Source organism: Phyllobates terribilis, unplaced genomic scaffold, assembly GCF_046119375.1.
Source record: "Phyllobates terribilis strain yellow unplaced genomic scaffold, ASM4611937v1 Scaffold_3__8_contigs__length_932513732, whole genome shotgun sequence".
Classification (NCBI taxonomy): domain Eukaryota; kingdom Metazoa; phylum Chordata; class Amphibia; order Anura; family Dendrobatidae; genus Phyllobates; species Phyllobates terribilis.
Window position 1 is genome coordinate 394,365,650 of NW_027362763.1, and position 22,856 is coordinate 394,388,505.

Sequence of the window (22,856 nt, forward strand, 5' to 3'; positions counted from 1 at the left end):
CCGTTGACAAGCTTTGAAGAGTCAATTGTGGGTCATCTAACAATCTATTTTGATTATTTGGTGTTTTGACAACTGCTATTTGAAAGCATATGTACTGTGCATGTGCTCATTATGTAGTCTTTCTGTTCACCTCTTACAAAAAAAACTAGTGATAAATTTACAGTTTATGAAGTCAAAGTAAAAAGAAACAAGCCGTGACTTTTGATGGAGATTTCTGAGTATCTGCTCTTATCAGGTTTATGTAGATGAAACTGAATCAGATTTTGTCATTATCTTTACCCCAAGGAAGCAGAGCAAAAGCAAACACAATAGTCTTCAAATTACATCTTGTAATAGAAATTGCAGTATTTTAATTGTGCTTGTATGGCTCAAGATGATGGATTACAGGAGTGTAGTTGATAATTTATCAGGACCATGGGAGTATTACTACCTACAGTATGACCCAATGCTATCCATATCATTGTATTTATTAAAGGGGCACTGTCATCACAAAATGAAATATTGGCATTTTTTAGATTACATAGCACAATCTGTATTAAAAATAAAATCCAGATCTTGCAATTTTTACACTGGCCACTGCTGCTTTTTTAGACTTTAATTTCATATTGTTTCAGGAAACAACACATGTACATAGCCAAAATGGTCAGATCCTAACTTTCTTGTGTATTGAAGTGTTTAATGAACCTGTGCTGAGGTCATTATGATTGGAGATTGAGCAGAGGCAGGTGTGAAATCAACTATTGTGAATAATGGATCATTTGTTATCAGTTGTTTATTTTTAAATCATGTTATAAATAATAAACAATTAAATTGATGGTGTTAACTCTATGAAGCTACCTCTTCCTTTTTACATGTTTCCCGTATTTGGCAGTAACTCTGCTCAGTGCTCCGGAGGATTGCAGGTTGTGTGGGTGAGCTGGCTACTCCCTCGTTACATAGCAAAGCCTGGTGAAAGATTTTCTTTAAGCCATATGCAATATTTCTTGGTGCGGCAAGGGCCATGACCAAAATATCAGTGGAAGGTCTAAAAACTGAATCACTTGATCAATCAGGCATGATAAATTTGGGTTTCCCAAAGAGTAACCTGTCTCTTAGAATTTTTTTTTATAGAGTCAATGTTTTCTTGAAACACTGTCATAATTAGAATCTCAGAAGGTTCAAATAGAGCCAGAATAGTAATAGTTTCAACTATCAAGACAAAATGTCATATTAAAATAATGCAAAGTAATCATACAGACTGAGATGTTGGATTGTATAAAATAAAGCAAAGATGCAATCCTTCACTGTACAAATTATGAGACAATTTACTTTTAAGCATTAACGGGAACCTGTCACCAAATTTGTCACATATCAGCTTAAAATATCAATTCAGCGTCTGCGCTTCTTTCCCCAAATCCTTATGTAACGTCCTGACTCCCCTTGTATTTCTCCCCTTGTATGGGCATGGCTTCGGACTCTCCACTCCTCCCCCCACTGCTGCTCACCGTTCTTGACGCTGATGACGCCTCTTGCATCCTCCTCATCACCGTGATAAATCTTGCGCCTGCACAGACAAATCGCATCTCATGCCTGCGCAGTATGCTTTGCCCAACTGCGGGCAAAGCTGAAAAACAAAAGTGCACATGCACTGGCACACGTCTTTCCAGCTTACGTACCGGAAGGATTTTGCGGCCATTGCTGTGTGCATGCACACCTCTGTTTTTCAGCTTTGCCCGCAGTTCGGCAAAGCATACTGCACAGGCGCAAGATGTGATTTGTCTTCGCAGGCGCAAGATTTCTCACGGCAATGAGGGAGATGCAGGAGGCATCATCAATGTCAAGGATGGCAAGCAGCAGTGGGGGGAGGAGTGGAGAGTCCGAAGCCACACCTATCAGACCAGACGGACCCAATTAGAACACAACGCGGGAGAAATTAAAAAGGTTTTTCGGAGGTATACGGGGGCGTCACGGGGTTACATAAGGATTTGGGGAAAGCAGCGCAGATGCTGAATAAGTTGATATTTTAAGCTGATATGTGCCAAATTTGGTGACAGGTTCCCTTTAAGGCTCTTTTCTAATCCAAGTGACAATCTCAACATCGGCGATATTGCCACTATTGGTTCAACTTAGTCTTTGATATAATTTTTATTAAAAGATTTACAACAAACATATAGAGGTCACAATTCAAATTACAAGAATACAAACTTTAGATTGAAGAAAATTCAGAATGAGTATGTTAAGGGGAATAGCTAGAGGGAGGCGAACAAAAGAGGGTGGGGATGGGGGAGAAAGAATGGCAAAGTGGTAGAGGTATCTTAGGAGGTAGCTTGTTAGGCCGGGGTCCCACTAGCGATATGCTGATGACATTCGGCTCCCGCTTTCCTACGAGCGGGAGCCGAATATCAGTGCTCTGTGCTCCGATCCTCTCGAACAGAGGGGAATGCAGGACAGCTGCGGAGGGGATGGAGAAATCAATTTCTCCATCTCCTCTGTTGCTGGCATCGGCAGGAATCGCACTGCACTCGGGTGTTATTCGAGCGCAGTGCAATGTTTCACACGCACCCATAGATTATATGGGTGCGTGCGATCCGAATACAGCATGCAATCGCAGCATGCTGTGATTTTTTTCCAGCCTGATCACAATCCGATTGGTGCTGGAAAAAAATCGCAACCGAGCACAGAAACATAGGATTAAATTGGTCCGAATGCAATACGATTTTTTATCCGATTGCATTCGTCCAATTTAATCGCAAGCGAGAGCGAGCCCTTAGGGAGAATCAGAAGCTATAGATACTTGTAGGCGGAGGGCTGGTACAGCTGTGGCTGCTGTATTCTGCCCAGGGTGACCAGATTTGATCAAATTTACCTACTTTGTCAGTTAATATAGCAGACAAAATCTCTTTTAAGTGTTTCATGTATACAGCTCCTTTGCAGAACTATGAATATTCATGGTCTAACACATGACTGAGAGATCAGACTACACTGGGTTGATTTGTAATTTGCAGTCATTGCTGTGGGAACTATGGATTTAAAAATGTTATTAATAGAGAGAGCATAATTAGTTACAAGCCTGTCAATTACCATTTCATGCTTGTTCTAAATCCATCCCACTTTATGTTAATGTCTATAGAATTGTATTAGTGTATCAGTGAAACTTTTTTCACAGTTTTGTTGCAGTAACATTTCTGCCCTCTCCCATACAGATTAACTTGTGAACGGTTTTACATTAGTGGAAATTATAAAAAATAAACATTAAAATAATAATGTAAAGCAGATCTATCACCAGATTTTACAATGCAAACTGTATACATAATATAGAGACCATACTTACTTTGTAAATATATGTCAGGATGGCTGTTTAATCCTGACATTAAATCGAGTATTTTATGGAGCCATTTTGAAATGTATTTTTTAAAGGGAATCTGTTAGTAGGATGTACCATCCCAAGTCATCTATATAGGCATGCAGATCACAAAAATTTGAATAAATTAATACCTTGGCACCTTGACATCTGCGATCCAATGTCTTATTCCAGAGAGATCCACGTTTTTCTTAATATGTAAATGAGCTGTTAAAAGCTATCAGTCGGACACATCTCCCTAAGCTTATTTTACATGAAAGGGGGCATTACCAGGGTGAGACTTGTAATGAATGACAGTCTTCTCTCCTGATCTCACTGCAGAGCTGTATGTGATTACAACTAACACTTCTTCAGGTTCCATCTTCCAAAAAGCCAGTGTAGAGGGGAGGTGAATATAACTGAGCTGACAGTCCTGTGAGAAGAAAACTACAACTGCAGATTTACTTGTAATGAGGCAAAATTCAGCTCTGCTGTACTGTGTTAGTTGTAGGCAGGCACAGTTCTGCAGTGAGATCAGGAGAGCAGACTGTTAGTCATTACATGTCTCACATTGATAACACCCCATTTCATTTAAAATAAGCTCTGCAGGTAGATTCTCTGAGATATTTATGTTCAGCCCATAGATCTTAACAGCTCATTTACATATTAAGAAAAAAAAGGATTTTTCTGGAATAAGACATCAGATCGCAGATATCAAATTATTATCTTATTCAACTCTCTATGACCTGCAGGATGGCTTAGGGCGGTTGATCCTACTGACAGATTCCCTTTAAAGTAAGTAAACCAGTATCATCAGGTCTAGGATTTATTTAATATTAGCTGTCTGTAATGTAAATTTGCATTGAGTTCAACAAAACTGAGTATTCTAAAACAGATCTGCATTGCCTGGTGGAGAACAATGATGGCATTTTCTGATGACTGTCTGGACTTTCAATAAATCTTTTCCTGAAGTAAAGCATATTACCTAGCTTTCATTGTGAGTGAATAAACATCCACATCAACAATTAGGTAAATCAAACATTGTTTCATAGTAGTCAGGCAAGATATACTTCTTCGTGAGCAATATAAAACTGTCTTTTCCAATCTATCACTGTTTATTCTACTTAAAAGCTTTGTTACTGGGATTTTAAGGCAAGCCTGATTTACTAGTCATTTTTATTGCAATCCGACATGCGATTTAATGCTATTCTGGTCAGTAAGGTAATTACATTAGAAATAAGAAACAACTAAATTTGTGTTCTGTAGGATAATACAATTTGATTAAAACATATATCTTCATTTCAAAAGGGAAGGAACGGAGCCCCAGGTCCTCCAGGAATTCCCAGTGAACCGGTAAGTATGCATATTAAATGTGCTTTGCTACTGAATATTCTAGAGAATTGAGAAGACAGACATTTCAAAGCCCTAAGAACTGTCATTGCTGATCTCAATTTGGTAGCTGTGCTTCCCTAAGGTACAAAGTATAGGTGATTTGAGACCTTCGAATCCCAGGAAAATTCAAACATGCTTTTTCCAGTATTACTGAAGAGGCTCAGGGGAGGAACGCCATATGTTTCTGCTTGTGCAGCATGTTAATGGACCCTCGCTGCAGCATTAACACCATGCACAAATAAATACTTGTTTATTACACTAATTCCAGAAAGGCAAAGTTTACGTTAAGTGCTGTGTCTTAATTAACCCCTCTCCTGTCAGGTAAGTCAAAGACTCAATTTTCACTGTGCAAAATTCATTTTCTAAGCTCCAAATGGAACATGGTAAGATTGCATTGCCCCCTGGTATTACATAATAAAATGTGGTTAAATTGAAATAAAATATAATTATATAGTTATTCACCTCTTCTGAGGAGCTTAACTACTGAAACTATGTAAATGGGTTTTAAAGGCTTTTGCCTGCGGTACACCATTGTTGTGATGATTACATAATTAATTTATTTCTGCTCATAATGTCTTGTTATATTACACAAGTATGTTATATTATACATGTATAAACATTGCTTTTTACTACTCGGTGCAATAAAAATAATTTATTCCATTGTGTCCAACTGTAACATTAAACATGAACAACACGCAGCAACATTTTTCTTAATTAGCTGTTTCTACAATAAATTATCCCAACACCAGGACAAAAGCCTGAATTGCTACTGTCTTTATTTTTTCTCTGACTTTGGTAGTAGAGAATTGTTAAATATTCATGTCAACAAATGGACACCATCCAAAATGCTGCTGGATAATGGCATATACTCTCAGTGACAACTTGGCTCAAGTTTCAAAATACAGAAATGAGTATACAAAATAAAGGAAAGTAAAATGTATGTATCAAAGCAGCAAAACTGTGTGACATGGCCAGTGTTCAAATAGGCTTCTAATTTAAGTGTGAAGAACTTTGAATGTTAGGACTGAATTGTGAAGAATGCATTCAAAGTTAAAGGGGTATTCCGATCTCCAATCCTATCCCAATATGTAGGAGGTGTAATAATAATAATAATATTAGCAAATACTTCCAATTAGAAATGTAGTATAGTTTTTTTTATAAGCTATGTTGCATACCTCATGTGCAAGGCATTGCAATACCTTAAAGGCGTATTCCCATCTCCAAGATCCTGTCCCAATATGTAGTAGGTATAATATTAACAATATTAGCAAATACCTCCAATTAGAAATGTAGTACAGTTTTCACAATGTTTCTTTCCTCATATGCATTCATTACAGGACTTTAGGTATCCATGGATACCTAAGGTCCTGCAATGCCTGCACATGAGATAAGTGACACAGAGAATCAGAAAAACTATACTACATTTCTAATTGGAGGTATTTGCTAATATTTTTAATATTACGGCTACTGCATATTGGAATAGGATCTTGGAGATTGGAATACCCCTTTAAGTATCCATGGTTACGACCACTAACAACTAACAAACTAACTAACTAACTGTCAATATATGAGTGGTCGGAACCATGGATACTTAAGCTACTGCAATGCCCTGCACATGGGGTAAGAGACATAGCAAATCAGAAGAACTATACTACATTTCTAATTTGAGATATATGCTAATATTATTACACCCACTACATATTGTATTGGGATAGGATCTTGCGGATGGGCCTTGGATTCTACCGGTTTATGTTTTACAGATATATATTGATCCCCCAATTTGAATATAAATATAAACATTCAAGAATAACTTGACCCCTTGGTTAGCATTCATTATTTTTATGTATTTTATGGCTTTGTTTACATATTGCCAGATAATATTTCTACATTTAGAGTATCACTACATTTTATGACCAATGTGTAAGGCTCATTGTCCTTTTAATACCTTTGCTTTTCTGGTTAATTTAGTTAAGCTACAGGAATGCAATAAATTGACAATCTGACTGCAATTACTAATGAGTCATGACCTGATTTCTGAATACTGCAGCAGAATATCTGCTCAATTACATACCACTACAGATCCAGTGTAGTTCTTATTATATTACTCGTATTAGAGAGTATTATGAATGCATACATCACCCTTCTAAAGTACAGTGTATGTACAGTCACTTCAGTGTTTCACTCTTCATGATTATCTGTAAGGACAAATTCTTAAATTACACAAAATACAGTACGCCAAAAAGAAATAACTTGTGCTTTTATTATGATTGTTTTTTTATTATAACTGGTTTTGTTTAAAAGCATTGCAAGCTGTTTTTACATGCGGTTGTCGATCTAGGGAAAACAGCCGAGTTCACATACAGCATTTGGATACATTTTTGTCTAAATTATTCCAACCTATAGGTACAGACTAGTGTTGAGCCACCCCCGTAGTGTTCGAGTTCGGTTCGGTTCGTCGAACACCCGTGTGTTCGCCGAACTGTTCGTCGAACTGTTCGTCGAACACCTTCGAACACCGTTAAAACCAATGGCAGGCAAACAAAAACACATAGAAACACATAGAAAACACCTTCAAAGGTGTCCAAAAGCTGACAAACTGCTCAGAAGACACAACTAACACATGGAAAAGTGACAAGTACATATAGTCATGCGAAAAGAAAAGAGGTGGAGGAGTAAAAGGAGGGGGAGACACAGATATAGGCATGTCATGCCCTTCTAAAATCCAAAAAGTGAGAAGCCGAGACGGCCAGTCCGCTCCTGCCCGTGCCACCTCCGTGTCGCCGGGTTTGTGCCAGAGCCGCGGTGAACCCTGACGGCCAGCCCCCCTCTCCCAATACTGGTGCCTGTCCGCTGGTGGGTCGAGAGAGCCCCCCTGTGGTGGAGGCAGCTCTAAGCTTTTTAATTTAAATTGTCCCTCTAATTTGAATGAATACACTTTAAATCCATTTACAAGGATCTATTGGAGGGCAAGTCTCATGCCAGCAGCCGCGTAATTCCAGCTCCAGTAGCGTCCACTAAAGCTGCTGCAGTTAAAAAGCTTTTATAAGGATCGAGCTCGGCTGTCCACCGCAAGGCATCCTAGTGCCAGTCCCAGCCCCTATGCCTTGGGGTGCCTCCTGATGCTCTTCACTAAGTATCCCGTGGTCCCGAAGCATTTCCTTTGAAAAAATTAAGTGTCCAAACTACAGGTGGTGTAGCTTGCTTAACAGCCGGGATAATCCGCTGACTAGCAGACACTGCTACTAGGCACAAAGTATTTCCTGGGCTAGATGCAGTTAAAAATTTGTAAGTAGATACTCTCGTTGGATGCTGAGAAAGCATTCCATAGAGTCTCCTGGCACGCCATATATGATTCTCTTAAAAAGCTTGGGGTAGGGGTCTAGGGGACCCTTTTATAGCCAAAATCACGGCCCTGTATCACAATACGTCACCTAGGCTGAAGATAAATGGAACTGTATCACCGAGGGCTCGGTTGCTACAGACGTATTGCACCTCACCCAGAGGTGTGATATCTCACTCTCAGATAAGGATGGAGTGTGGATCAGGACCCGACACCTGCATGCATTACACCACATTGCCGTGGGGCAGGGCGACCAATATGCCCCTGAGATGGGCACGACAGTCCCTGTCCCTGGCTGGAGTGGGGGGAGGGAACACTGAGGAAGGGGAACCCTGCAGTGCAGGAGCAGGGAGGAAGCAGTTCCTGGGTGCATTGAGAAGGGAGTATAAAAGGTGGGCACCATCTTAGTTCAGTGCAGAGAAGTCTGAGCAGAAGTGGCAAGGAGCAGGGGCTCTGCATGAGCTCTGCTCCGGAGGCGGGCCTAGTAACAGAGGCCCAGGCCTGCAAGAGGGAGAAGGAAGGAAGAGGAGCGGAGAAGGCTCCAGGAACGAGGAATGAAGGGATCCCAGGGGTGCGGACGGGCGAGTCGCCACCGCACGCCCGAATCCACCTGCGTGGAGGGGTCAGGACAAAGGGGGAGACCGGTCCCCGAACTAGTGGAGGCAGGAAACGACCCTCAGCTAGAAACCGGAGGCTCTGACATTTTATGTGGCGCAGCCCCTTGCTCCACCCGCTAGGAAGGCACCACATAGGGTCAGGGAAACTGGCGCCAAGTTTACCAAGAGGAGGCCCGAGGCAGCCGGACAGAAGTGTTGGTAAGAAAGGCCAGACAAAGGACACACAAAGGGGGTCCTGTGAAGCGCTCCAAAGTTATCTGGGAGTTGTCTGAGCCCCTCACCTGGTGAGCACAGTACGACGTGGGCAGCCGTTACCTGCAGACGTGGTCTGGATAATAAGAACTGTGAGTAAAGGCCCTGAACTGCATCACTGACTCCGTGTCGTTACTGCTGCTGCCCTGCACCATCACCCCCATCCTCCGCATACACTGCCCTGAGGCTATACTCCTCCCGTGGGGAGTTATGCTACGCTCTGCTGCACCCACAACACCAGCCTTAGCGGTCTGCCCTGTAGCGGCGGTTCACTCTGACCGCAATCCACGGGTGGCGTAGTCGGACATTTAAACATCAAAACCACATAAATAGTTCCGCCACTGGTTTGACCGCCCTGAGCCACGGAACCGGATCACCGCCACGAAGACTACAACCACCAGCATCCACCAAAAAGGGTCCGGCTCCGGGTGTCCCAAGGCCCAGGGGGTGCGTCAGAACATTTTCATCACCTTTCACAATCACCAATGGGACAAGGCAGGGATGTCCTCTGTCCCCTCTCTTATACATCCTAGTGACGGAGCACCTGCTCTCATCAATTCGCCATAACCCCAATATTAGGTGGATTGAGGTGGGAGGCACCGAGTACAAGTGCTCTCTATTTGCTGATGATGTCCTAGTATATATCACTCAATCACATATATCCATCCCTGCTGTTATGGCTGAAATAGATCACTTTGTTACATGGTAAAATTTTAAAATCGATGCAGCGAAGTCTGAGGCCCTCGATGTCTCCCTCCCTAAATCCATATAGGATTCCATCCAGTCCAACTTTCCCTTTGCCTGGCCCTCACAGGGTATCAAATACTTAGGAATTCCTATTCATAGAGACCTCTCCCATCTATGTTATCTTAATTTTGGGCCCTTTATTGAACAATTCCATACAGACCACGGTTGGCAAGTTGGAACTGTGAGATTCACTACGTGCACCACTGGTATTTTGTGGAAAAGCACATGTAAGATTCTGCAACAGTCTCTGCTGATACTCCTGCATGCGTGCATCCCTTTCTATGGCAGGAATAATTTCTGCAAATTTACTTTTGTACCGGGGATCTAACAGTGTGGCAACCCAGTAGTCAGGATTATTTCTAATTCTCACAATTCGAGGGTCATGTTGCAGGTAGTGCAGCAAGAAGGCACTCATGTGTGTTGCGCATCCAGGAGCACCAAGTCCCTGTTGTGTTGGTGGCGAGGTAACAATCATGCTTCCTTCCTCTGTCCTCTCCCCCCAACCTCGCACAACAGAAATGTGATCAAGGTCTCCCTCATCTGATGAGTCTTCCATCAGTTCGTCCTCCACTTCTTCCTGGGCTCCTGCACCTTCCTCACTAGTTTGGCTGCTACCATGCGCCCTGGTAAAATCATCTCCCCCACCCTCACATGCCTGCCGCCCTGGTGCTGCCGACCGTCTGGACCTTGCAGATGTTAGCCCTTCCGCATACAACTCCTCCTCCTCTACTTCCTCCACCTCCTCTTGTGCCACCACCTGACTCCGAATTCTGTTTAACATGTGCTCCAGCATGTAAATCACCGGAATAGTCATGCTGATAATGGCATCGTCGGCACTAAACATCTTCGTCGCCATTTCAAAACTGTGCAGAAGGGTGCATAGGTCCCTGATCTGAGACCACTCCTCCAGCGTGATTTGCCCCACCTCTGAATCTCGTTGGCCCAGGCTATACGTCAGAACGTATTGCACCAGGGCTTGTCGGTGCTGCCACAGTCGCTGCAACATGTGCAGAGTTGAATTCCACCGGGTAGGCACATCGCATTTTAGCCGGTGAAGTGGCAGGCCCAACGACTTCTATAGAGATGTAAGTCGCTGAGCTGCGGGATGCGAACGGCGGAAGTGAGCACACAGCGACCGTGCCCTCTGCAGAAGGCCATCTAGTCTGGGATAGTGGGCTAAAAATTGCTGGACAACCAGGTTCAACACGTGAGCCATACAAGGCACGTGTGTGACATTGCCCCGGCGAAGGGCCGCACCCAGGTTTGCAGCATTGTCGCACACGGCCTTCCCTGGTTTCAGGTCCAGTGGAGACAACCATTCATGAAATTGGTTCTCCAGAGCTGACCACAACTCCTCAGCTGTGTGACTCACATTTCCCAGACATTTCAATGTAAAAACTGCCTGATGACGTTGAGCCCTACTGCCAGCATAGTAAGGAGGTGTGCAGGATCCCTTCTGCGCAGTTAGAAAGCTTGTGGCATGACCAGACAGGCTTTGGGTGCAGGTGGAAGACCAAGAGGAGGTTGAGGAGGCAGAAGCAGTGGAGGAAAAATGACATAAAGAGGATTGACACACAACTCGTGGGGACGGCAAGACTTGGACAGCAGCCCCTTGTCCTGCTGTCACCATAGTTACCCAGTGCCCAGTCAGCGACATGTAACGCCCCTGTCCATGCCTACTCGTCCAAGTGTCTGTGGTGAAATGCACCCTGTCACACACAGAGTTTCTCAAAGAAGCGGTGATGTTGTGTGCGACATGCTGGTGGAGCGCAGGCACACCTTTCTTTGAGAAGTAGTGCCGACTGGGCATCTGGTACTGGGGCACTGCGACGGACATAAGGTCTCGAAAATCCTCTGTGTCCACCAGGCGGAAAGGCAGCATTTCTGTAGCCAAGAGCTTGCAGATGGTGAAATTCAACCTCTTAGCTTTCTCATGGCTAGGAGGAAATGGTCTTTTACTTGTCCACATCTGAGGGACCGAGGGCTGGCTATTGTGCTTAGACGGGGTTGATAAGGGTGTCCCCGGCAAACTGCCGGTCTGTGAGGAAGATGCAGGCGGACATGTTAGGTTGCCTTGATCCAAAGGTGGTGCTATCGATGTCGGACAGCGCTCAAGACCAGCTGGTGTTACCACCTCCAAAGAAAATGATGACCTGCCAATCACGCTGGCTGTTGCGGGTAAAGAGGTGGCAGGTGTGCGCCCCAAAACAGGTGTGACTGCTGTCCCCCCAGTCACAGAGGATGAAGAGGCCGCGGATGCACAAGATATGGCAGACGGTGGTTGGCCCGGCCGGCTAGACCGCATTGTAGCACACTGAGCTTCCCACTGCAACTTATGCTTCATGTCCATGTGCCGGTTCATGCATGAAGTACTCAAACTATGTATTTTTTGGCCTCTACTTAGCTTTTGCTGACAAATGTTACAGATAACACGAGTTGGGTCATCTTTATCGATCTGAAAAAATGCCCAGGCTATGCAAGGCTTAGCACCAATGCGACCTGAAGAGCCACCACGACTTGTGGTGAGAGGCAGAGTTGTGTTTGAGGATGCAGTTGTTGACGTGCTTCCAGTACTACGTCTCTGTCCAGGAAGGCGCAACCTGACCTCGTCGTCACTAGCATCTTCCTCCACCTCCTCTGCTGACCTCATCTCTTGGCTGACTGTGGGTTGACAGTAAGTGGGATCTCCGACCTCATCATCATCACCCTGTGCGTTATCACACCCGTCGTCCTCAGAGCCAACCTGTTCCTGCCCTGACAAAAAACTAAAGTTGTCGCTCCAATCAGGTATTTGAGTCTTATCATCGTCTTCCTCATTGTCTCCACCAACAGGAGTTACAGTTTGGGAATGAGGGTCTACATTATGGTCAGAACCTTCTGCGTCTGGTCCTGGATCCGACTCATAAAGATTCTGGGCATCAGTGCAGATCATTTCCTCGTCTGGATTCACAGAAGCGCTGGAGTCGACCTCTGATTCCCAGGCTATAGTATGAGTAAACAGCTCTGCAGACTCAACCATCTGTTCTACCTCATACTCAGACGGGCAGCTGGAGATTTGGGAGCTGTGAGGAAGCAAGTGCGATTTGGGTGACACCTTTGAGGACTGGAGTATTTGTGATGTTGAAGTTGATGTGGAGGAGAGCCCACTTAAAGGAGCACTTGATATCCGTTGAAGCACCTGCTGTTTTTGTGCCTCATCTGGAATTTGTAGCGATTGGCGTGGCCGTAAGAAAGGGATCTTATCACATTGTCCGCTAAAAGAAGTAGACATTTTAGTTTGGCTGGAAGATGGTCTTTCTTCTGCACCTACTACACGGACACAACCTTTTTTCCCCTTCCCAACACGCCTATTCCCCTTTCCACCAGCAGTAGGGCCTTTTTCCACTCATTTTGGTGGTTAACTAATTCACAACTCTGGAGTTGTTTGCACAAAAAAACAATGGATGGTAACCGAGCAGAGCTGAGTGGCCAAACTGTGGTATTAGGCCAAAACTATTGGCTGGGTTAGATGCAGAAAAAAAATATTTTTAATTTGCAACCTGATGGAGGTCAGTATAGATGGACTAATAGACCAAGTCCCACACACCGCTAGAAGCCCAAATATTTTTTCAGAGCTAGATGCAGAAATTTTTTTTATTCAATTTGCAACCTGATGGAGGTCAGTATAGATGGACTAATAGACCAAGTCCCACACACTGCTAGAAGCCCAAATATTTTTTCAGAGCTAGATGCAGAAAAAAATTATTTTTAATTTGCAACCTGATGGAGGTCAGTATAGATGGACTAATAGACCAAGTCCCACACACCGCTAGAAGCCCAAATATTTTTTCAGAGCTAGATGCAGAAAAAAATTATATTCAATTTGCAACCTGCTGGAGGTCAGTATAGAAGGACTAATAGAACAAGTCCCACACACTGCTAGAAGCCCAAATATTTTTTCAGAGCTAAATGAAGAAAAAAATTATTTTTAATTTGCAACCTGATGGAGGTCAGTATAGATGGACTAATAGACCAAGTCCCACACACTGCTAGAAGCCCAAATATTTTTTCAGAGCTAGATGCAGAAAAAAATTATTTTTAATTTGCAACCTGATGGAGGTCAGTATAGATGGACTAATAGACCAAGTCCCACACACCGCTAGAAGCCCAAATATTTTTCCAGAGCTAGATGCAGAAAAAAATTATATTCAATTTGCAACCTGCTGGAGGTCAGTATAGAAGGACTAATAGAACAAGTCCCACACACTGCTAGAAGCCCAAATATTTTTTCAGAGCTAAATGAAGAAAAAAATTATTTTTAATTTGCAACCTGATGGAGGTCAGTATAGATGGACTAATAGACCAAGTCCCACACACTGCTAGAAACCCAAATATTTTTTCAGAGCTAGATGCAGAAAAAAATTATTTTTAATTTGCAACCTGATGGAGGTCAGTATAGATGGACTAATAGACCAAGTCCCACACACCGCTAGAAGCCCAAATATTTTTTCAGAGCTAGATGCAGAAAATTTTTTTATTCAATTTGCAACCTGATGGAGGTCAGTATAGATGGACTAATAGACCAAGTCCCACACACTGCTAGAAGCCCAAATATTTTTTCAGAGCTAGATGCAGAAAAAAATTATTTTTAATTTGCAACCTGATGGAGGTCAGTATAGATGGACTAATAGACCAAGTCCCACACACTGCTAGAAGCCCAAATATTTTTTCAGAGCTAGATGCAGAAAAAAATTATTTTTAATTTGCAACCTGATGGAGGTCAGTATAGATGGACTAATAGAACAAGTCCCACACGCTGCTAGAAGCCCAAATATTTTTTCAGAGATAAATGAAGAAAAAAATTATTTTTAATTTGCAACCTGATGGAGGTCAGTATAGATGGACTAATAGACCAAGTCCCACACACTGCTAGAAGCCCAAATATTTTTTCAGAGCTAGATGCAGAAAAAAATTATTTTTAATTTGCAACCTGATGGAGGTCAGTATAGATGGACTAATAGACCAAGTCCCACACACCGCTAGAAGCCCAAATATTTTTTCAGAGCTAGATGCAGAAAAAAATTATATTCAATTTGCAACCTGCTGGAGGTCAGTATAGAAGGACTAATAGAACAAGTCCCACACACTGCTAGAAGCCCAAATATTTTTTCAGAGCTAAATGAAGAAAAAAATTATTTTTAATTTGCGACCTGATGGAGGTCAGTATAGATGGACTAATAGACCAAGTCCCACACACTGCTAGAAGCCCAAATATTTTTTCAGAGCTAGATGCAGAAAAAAATTATATTCAGTTTGCAACTGATGGAGGTCAGTATAGATGGACTAATAGAATGATGCTATGCCCAAAAGATTTTACTTCACTAGGTGCAGTAAAAAAATTGGTATTCTATACACAGGTGGTATATCTTGCAACACAGATAGGCTACTCCACTGACTAACACACTCTGCAATAGGCCAAAAAGGATTAGCTTTGCTAGATTCAGCCAAATGCTGTGAAAAAAACTTGCACAGCACTGGCACAGACCTGCCTGGCAAAAACTGATAGGAACTGATGTAACCTAGTCCTGAAAAGGACTCCAATTACAATTAGTCTTTACTCCCACAACCTATCTATTTAAGAGCACAGACCTGCCTGATAAAAGTCATAGGAAATGCTGTAACCTAGTCCTTAAAAGGACTGCAATCACAACTATTCCCTACTCCCAAGCTATCTGTATATTTGTGCGAAAATTGGCTTGAAATTAACAAGGTATAGCGCACACAGCAACAGCGGTGCCGTCTAACACGCAGCTGCAGCAGTGAGAAAATGGTGGCGACGGGGAAAATGGCTTGGTCTTATAGGGCAAGGACATGTGACATACACTGCCAATCACACATGCCCTTGCTTGTGTGAAAAAAAGCACTTCGCTCCGTGTGTGCGCTGCTGATAGGCTGACAGATTGCACTTCCCCACTGCAAATGCGGGAAAGAGAAAAAAAAAGGAGATCTTCATTGTTCCTGCAGAGATCCATCCCCTGCCCCTCCCCCCGCCCCGCTGTACACTCAAACTGCGTATTAACATTAATTTTCATCATTACTGAGAAAAAATCCAGTTATGATTTTGGTGCACGAACAGTTATCGAACATAACCTCGAACAGCCGAATTTTTCTCAAATTGTTCGTGTTCGCCGACCGGCTCGAACACCGCCCAAAACAGCTCGAATTTGAGATTGGCGAACAGTTCGAGTAGAACAACGCTCATCTCTAGTACAGACACAATCCAATGGAGGAAAATGTAGCAGTCACTTCTAAGTCGCAAATAAATAAACGATATAAGGGTGATTGGCATCCCAAGTAATCACTTAAGTATTGCACTAATCCATTCATATGTGACACGTTGATACAGATTTTTGATTAAAATTTGAAGCCAAAACTCGATGTGGACTGAAAAAAACGTAGGGAAGAATAATATTTCCTATATAATTTTCTTTAGTTTATGATCAACTAGCTTTAAATACTGCATAAAGAAGCTCTATCAAGACGACACATGCAAAAGCACTTTAGAAGCTTGGAAAAAATAGCACAATTCATTCATATTACAAAGCATCATACACCAACCTGTCCAATGTTTCCTTTTTATTTAGGACTTAGGTCACAGTATAATTACCATGCCTTAAAGACTGACATAAGAAATTAGCACCCAGTTAATTAGCTAATGTATTTGTTTATGTAGCGTCGGCGTCCCTGCCTCCTGTTAGGCAGGGACGCCGTTCCCCTCACCTCTCCGCTCCGTGCCCGGCGTCCTCCTCCCTCTCTGCTGGCAGTGCGCGCTGCTTCCCGGTCACTGTGCTTAGGGCGCGCGCGCGCTCCCTCTCTCTTAAAGGGGCCGCGCGCGCCGTCCTAAGGAGTCCCCGGCCAATGGCCGTAGGATCTCACCATATATAAGCACCTCCTCCAAAATGGAGGTGCCCGAGCAATGTTGTTGCAAAGCCTTTCAACACTGCTTCAGCTCTCAGGTCCCATTGCCAGCTTGTTTTCCAGTGCTGTCTACCTGCTTGCAATCCTGTGGTCCGACAGTCTGCCTACCAGCACCTGCCAGTCTGTCTATGGATCAGTCCGCCCGCGGACCAGGAAGCACCTGCCAGATACCTGCCTGATACCTGCCTGCCTGCCAGCCTGTCCAGAGACTCCTACCCGCTCACCTGGGAGCGCTCACCTGCTACCCGCCTGCTAGCCTACCTGGAGGCTTAGCTGTCACTTGCTGTGACCACCTGTCTGTCGAGAGACTCTTACCCTGCTGTCACTTGCCGTGAGCACCTGCCTGTCCAGAGACTCTTATCCTGCTGTCACTTGCTGTGACCACCTGCCTGTCGAGAGACTCTTACCCTGCTGTCACTTGCCGTGACCACCCGCCTGTCTAGAGACTCTTATCCTGCTGTCACTTGCCGTGACCACCCCCCTGTCAAGAGACTGTCCCCGTCACTCGCCGTGACCTCCTGCCCTTCTACCCAGAGACTGTCCCTGTCACTTGACGTGACTGCCTGCCCTCTTTCCCTGGGAGCCATCCTCTCCTTCTCTGATGCTGTCGGTCTCTATCATCTGCGGGGAGAAAAGTTACTTTGAACTTGCTCAACTTGATTCTGGAGCTGCCGGAAATCTCATTTCTCAGTCCCTGGTAGAGAAATACCGCATTCCCACCAAACCTCTGGCTGTACCCTTATCTGTCGCCTCCGTGGATGGGGGTCTCTTACCGCATCCCATCCAACTCATCACCGAATCCATAACTCTGCAGGTGGGAATGCTGCACTCTGAGGGCATCTTCTTCCATGTTCTGCCTGGACTCACTCACGCCCTCTTGCTAGGCCTACCTTGGCTCCAGAGACATGCACCCGTGCTTGATTGGCAGACCGGAGAAGTCCTTCGCTGGGGGCAGGACTGCCATAAGACTTGTTTATTTCCTGTTCGTCCTGCCCGTCCTTCTCCTACCCCAGCCACTCTACCCGGCCTACCGGTTCCCTATTGGTCTTATGCGGACGTCTTTAACAAAAGAGAAGCAGAGACATTACCCCCTCATAGACCATACAATTGCCCAATCGACCTGATACCCGGCGTTACTCCTCCCCGTGGGCGTATTTACCCTTTGTCCGCTGCTGAAACCCAGTCCATGTCTGAATATATCGAGGAGAATCTGGCCCGGGGATTTATCCGGAAATCTACCTCCCCAACGGGAGCAGGCTTCTTCTTCGTCAAAAAGAAAGATGGCTCACTCCGTCCCTGTATAGACTATAGAGGCCTTAACCAGATCACGGTGAAAAATAAATACCCCCTTCCGCTCAATCCTGAATTATTTGACCGTCTGAGGGGTGCTAGAATCTTCACCAAGCTGGATCTCCGTGGGGCGTATAAACTGGTCCGTATCCGTCAGGGGGATGAATGGAAGACGGCATTCAACACCCGGGACGGCCACTATGAATACCTCGTAATGCCCTTCGGTCTCTGTAATGCTCCCGCCGTCTTTCAAGAGTTGGTCAATGACATCTTTCGTGACCTTCTCTACTCCTGCGTGGTGGTGTACCTGGACGACATCTTGGTCTTCTCTCCGGATCTTCCCACACACTGGAGGGATGTTCGTCAGGTCCTGCTCAGGCAGAACCACCTCTACGCAAAATATGAGAAGTGCCTCTTTGAGCAGACCTCGCTTCCGTTTCTGGGCTACATAATCTCTCAGATCGGCCTACGAATGGATCCTGATAAACTGTCTGCCATCCAGAAGTAGCCCCCGACCGGAGGGGTTGAAGGCTATTCAGTGGTTCCTGGGCTTCACCAACTACTACCGCCTCTTCATTCCGCACATCTCTTCCCGGACTGCCCCTATCTCTGCGCTCACCCGTAAGGGCGCTAATCCCAAAGATTGGCCGCTCGAAGTGGAGGAGGCCTTCCTTTCCTTGAAACAAGTTTTCTCCTCCGCCCCTGTGCTGCATCGTCCGGACGGCGGCCACGACCAATCAGCGTCGAATTAGTGTGGGCCCGGGAGCGGCGCTGCTTGTGCGGGTACTTCCGCTGCAAGCTGCTGGGAGATGACCGGCTGCTCGCAGCAGAAGCATCCCGACCGGCGGCGCCGTCGCTCCCCAGTCCTCCCTTTACACTTATCGTCGGGAGATCAGCGGTCCTAGCCGCTGATCTCCCGACGGTAGCCGCATGGAGGTCAGCGACGCCGCTGGTCGGGGTAGTTCTGCTGTGATTAGCTGGCTGCCGGCTACGACCAATCAGCGATATTGGCGCCAAATTTAAACACCGCTGTGCTGATTGATGCAGAGCGGTGTTTAGACTTGGCGCCAATATAGCTGATTGGTCGCGGCCGTCGGCAGCGACCAATCAGCGTCGTATTAGTGTGGGCCCGGGAGCGGCGCTGCTTGTGCGGGTACTTCCGCTGCGAGCAGCTGGGAGATGACCGGCTGCTCGCAGCAGAAGCATCCCGACCGGCGGCGCCGCCTCTCCCTGGTCCTCCCTTCACACTTACCATCGGGAGATCAGTGGTCCTAGCTGCTGATCTCCCGACGGTAGCCGCATGGAGGTCATCGGCGCCGCCAGTCGAGGTAGTTCTGCTGCGATCAGCCGGGAGATGACGGGCTGGCGCCGGTCATTTCCCAGCTGCATTGCCGCTGACCTCCGTGCGGCAGATGAGCCGCTAACGGCCGCCATCTATTTTCTGAAATCCCGCGTCGCTGATTGGCCGTGGCCGGACCAATCAGTGACGCGGGATTTCCTGGACAGACAGACGGGATAAGACAATTATATATATTAGATATCATAGTATGAATGTTGAAATTTACATTACACACACATTTTATGTATATGTCTATCACAACACTTATTTATGCTTATGTTTTAGGGTGAGAGAGGACCAGTAGGAGATATTGGTTTTCCAGGACCTGAAGGGCCACCAGGACCAACAGTGAGTGTTTATATATTACATGTTCTTACTTTATGTCATAATTTAATTTTCATTCATCAGCCATGAACTAATAATCTTACAAATGTTATCATACTAGAGGTAGACAATGAGTTGTGTTCCTTAACTTGAGCACATATTTTTCGTTTTTTCTACCCACTCACTGGAAGTTATTTGCCGTTATTCCTTGTAAATAATTGAACATTTGACAGAAAAAAACATAATGGTAACAGCAAGTGCAAGGAATCATTCAAATAGATTGTAAACTCATATGGGCATAGTTCCTACGTAATGGATCTAATAAGCACTGAAAATGAAATCAGAAGAATCGCTCCTATTATGTAATCACAGCTGCTACAAAATAGTGCACCTTAATCCACAAAAGGCCATCAATTGTAGACTGAGCCTCACCGATTATAGTATTGTAATGTCACATATTGCCAATCATTGCCCAAACGCTGAATTAAAGCACTGCTTCAGCTGTTTGTTTTTTTTAGCACTTGAGTGGTGCTTCTAATCTAAGGTCCCTGACCCTAGTCTTATGCTTAGCAACGCCATCTCTACCTTCCACCGGTGCCACTCCGGTCCTGCGGCGCCATCTTGTGACCGCAACTTATGACTGCCCGTAAATCAGAGGTAACGGTCACAAGCTCTCAGTTCAAGTCTATGAGAGTCTACTGTCTACAATTGATGGTAAGATTGAGGCTCTCATAAACTTGCATTGAAAAGTGACAAACGACTCAGTCCAACAACACTGAAGAGATCCGGCAGGTCAATGGAGATGAACGGTAAGGTGAAGATGGTGGCAGCTAAGTATAAGACTAGGTGCAGGGACCTTAGATTAGAAGCCCCCATCTGTTCAGCGCTGCATTAAAAACTAACTGCCTGAGTGGTGCCTTAATTGTGGGCTGAGTTTGGCCCCATAGAGTATTTTGACTTCTCATACTATAACTATAGTCGCCGAATAAGATTATGGAGGAGACGCTAGCTGCTGGGGCTTTCCCAAGAGGAGAACTTTAATATTAATTTTAATGGTAAATAAGCCATACAGGATCTAACCGGAGACATGTACCAGCTATGCAATTGAATCCAGTTGACGACAACTTGTTCACCTAACGTGGGAAGATCATTTCAAAGTTTAGTTAGTTATCAGTTATACATTACTTATTGTACTTACCAATAAGACATTGCTATCTGGTATTTAAGATCCATGCATACCAAGTGAAGGGATGGTGCATTTTGTTAGACTATGTAATATATTGACCTGCTTTCTGCAATTGAGAATAACTGTAACATATGATCAAATAGTTTTTTTGGTTATTAATTAAATAGTATTTATTAAATGCTGTTTCACTTATCTGTGCCACACTTGCACCCTTTCCTATTATGGTTTGTAGAGTGCTAACATGTGTTGACATATATATAGATATTTATTTATATGTGTATATATATATATATATATATCAGTGGGAAAATAAGCATTTGATACACTACCGATTTTGCACGTTTTCCCACCTACAAAGAATGGGGAGGTCTATAATTTTTATCGTAGGTACACTCTAACTATGAGAGACAGAATCTAAAAGAAATTCCAGAAAATCACATTGTATGATTCTTATATAATTAATTTGCATTTTATTGCATGAAATAAGTATTTGATACAATAGAAAAACAGAAATGAATATTTGGTACAGAAACCTTTTGTTTGCAATTACAGAGGTCAGACAGTTCTTGATCAAGTTTGCAAACACTTCAGCATGGATTTTGGCCACTCCTCCATACAGATCTTTCAGGTTTTGGGGCTGTCGCTGGGCAACATTGAGTTTCAGCTCCCTCCAAAGATTTTCTATTGGGTTCAGGTCTGGAGACTGGCTAGGCCACTCCAGAACCTTGAAATGCTTCTTATTGAGCCACTCCTTAGTTGACCTGGCAGTGTGTTCAGGTTATTGTCAAGCTGGAAGAACCAGCCACGACCCATCTTCAATGTTCTTACTTAGGGAAGGAGGTTGTTGGCCAAAATCTCGGTATACATTACCCTATTCATCCATCCTCCCTTTAATATGGTTCAGTCGCCCTGTCCTCTTTGCTGGAATGTACCCACAAAGTATTATGTTTCCCCCACCATGCTTCATGGTTGGGACAGTGTTCTTGGGGTTTTACTCATCCTGCTTCTTCCTCCAAACACAGCAAGTAGAGTTGAAATCAAAAAGGTCTATTTTGATCTCATCTAACCACATGACCTTTTCCCATGCCTCCTCTGGGTCATCCAAGATAGTCATTATGAAACTTCAAATGGGCCTGGACATGTGCTGGTGTGATCAGGGGGACCTTGCATGCCCTGCAGGATTTTAATCCATGACGGCGTAGTGTGTTACTTACAGTAATGTTTGAGACTGTGGTCCCAGCTCTCTTCAGGTTATTTAGTAGGTCCTACCATGTAGTTCTGGGATAATTCCTGACCTTTCTCAGAATCATCCTTACCCCACGAGGCGAGATCTTGCTTGGAGCTCCAAACCGAGTAATATTGACAGTCATCTTGTGTTACTTCCATTTTCTAAAACTTGTGCCAACAGTTGTGACCTTATCACCAACCTGCTTGCCTATTGTTCTGTAGCCCATCCCAGTCTTGTGCAGGTCTACAATTGTGCCCCTGGACATCTCTTTGGTGGAGAGGTTGGAGTGTGATTGATTGTGTGGACAGGTGTCTTTTATACAGGTAACTAGTTCAAACAGGTGCAATTAATACAGGTAATGAGTGCAGAGTAGGAGGGCTTCTTAAAGAAAAACTAACAGGTCTATGAGAGCCAGAATTCTTGCTGGTTGGTAGGTGATCATATACTTATTTCATGCAATAAAATGCAATTTAATTATTTAAAATTCATACAATGTGATTTTCAGTTTTTTCTTTTTAAATTCTGTCTCTAACAGTTGAAGTGTACCTACGATAAAAATTACAGATCTCTCCAATCTTTGTAGGTGGGAAAACTTGCCAAATTGGCATTGTATCAAATACTTTTCCTCCCACTGTATATACAGTACAGACCAAAAGTTTGGACACACCTTCTCATTTAAAGATTTTTCTGTATTTTCATGACTATGAAAATTGTACATTCACACTGAAGGCATCAAAACTATGAATTAACACACGTGGAATTATATACTTAACAAAAAAGTGTGAAACAACTGAAAATATGTCTTATATTCTAGGTTCTTCAAAGTAACCACCTTTTGCTTTGATGACTGCTTTGCACACTCTTG

General features: G+C 44.1%; 1 protein-coding gene across 3 annotated transcripts in view; it reads left to right on the top strand.

The window, feature by feature from the left end:
* Positions 1-22,856, top strand: part of COL19A1 (collagen type XIX alpha 1 chain) — a 1,587,177-nt gene that overhangs the window by 1,353,906 nt on the left and 210,415 nt on the right. For all 3 annotated transcript variants that reach the window (XM_073675502.1, XM_073675503.1, XM_073675504.1), the window contains exons 44-45: positions 4,628-4,672; positions 19,539-19,601. In XM_073675502.1, the coding sequence (XP_073531603.1) occupies positions 4,628-4,672; positions 19,539-19,601 (108 nt within the window). The remainder of the gene's footprint in view (positions 1-4,627; positions 4,673-19,538; positions 19,602-22,856) is intronic.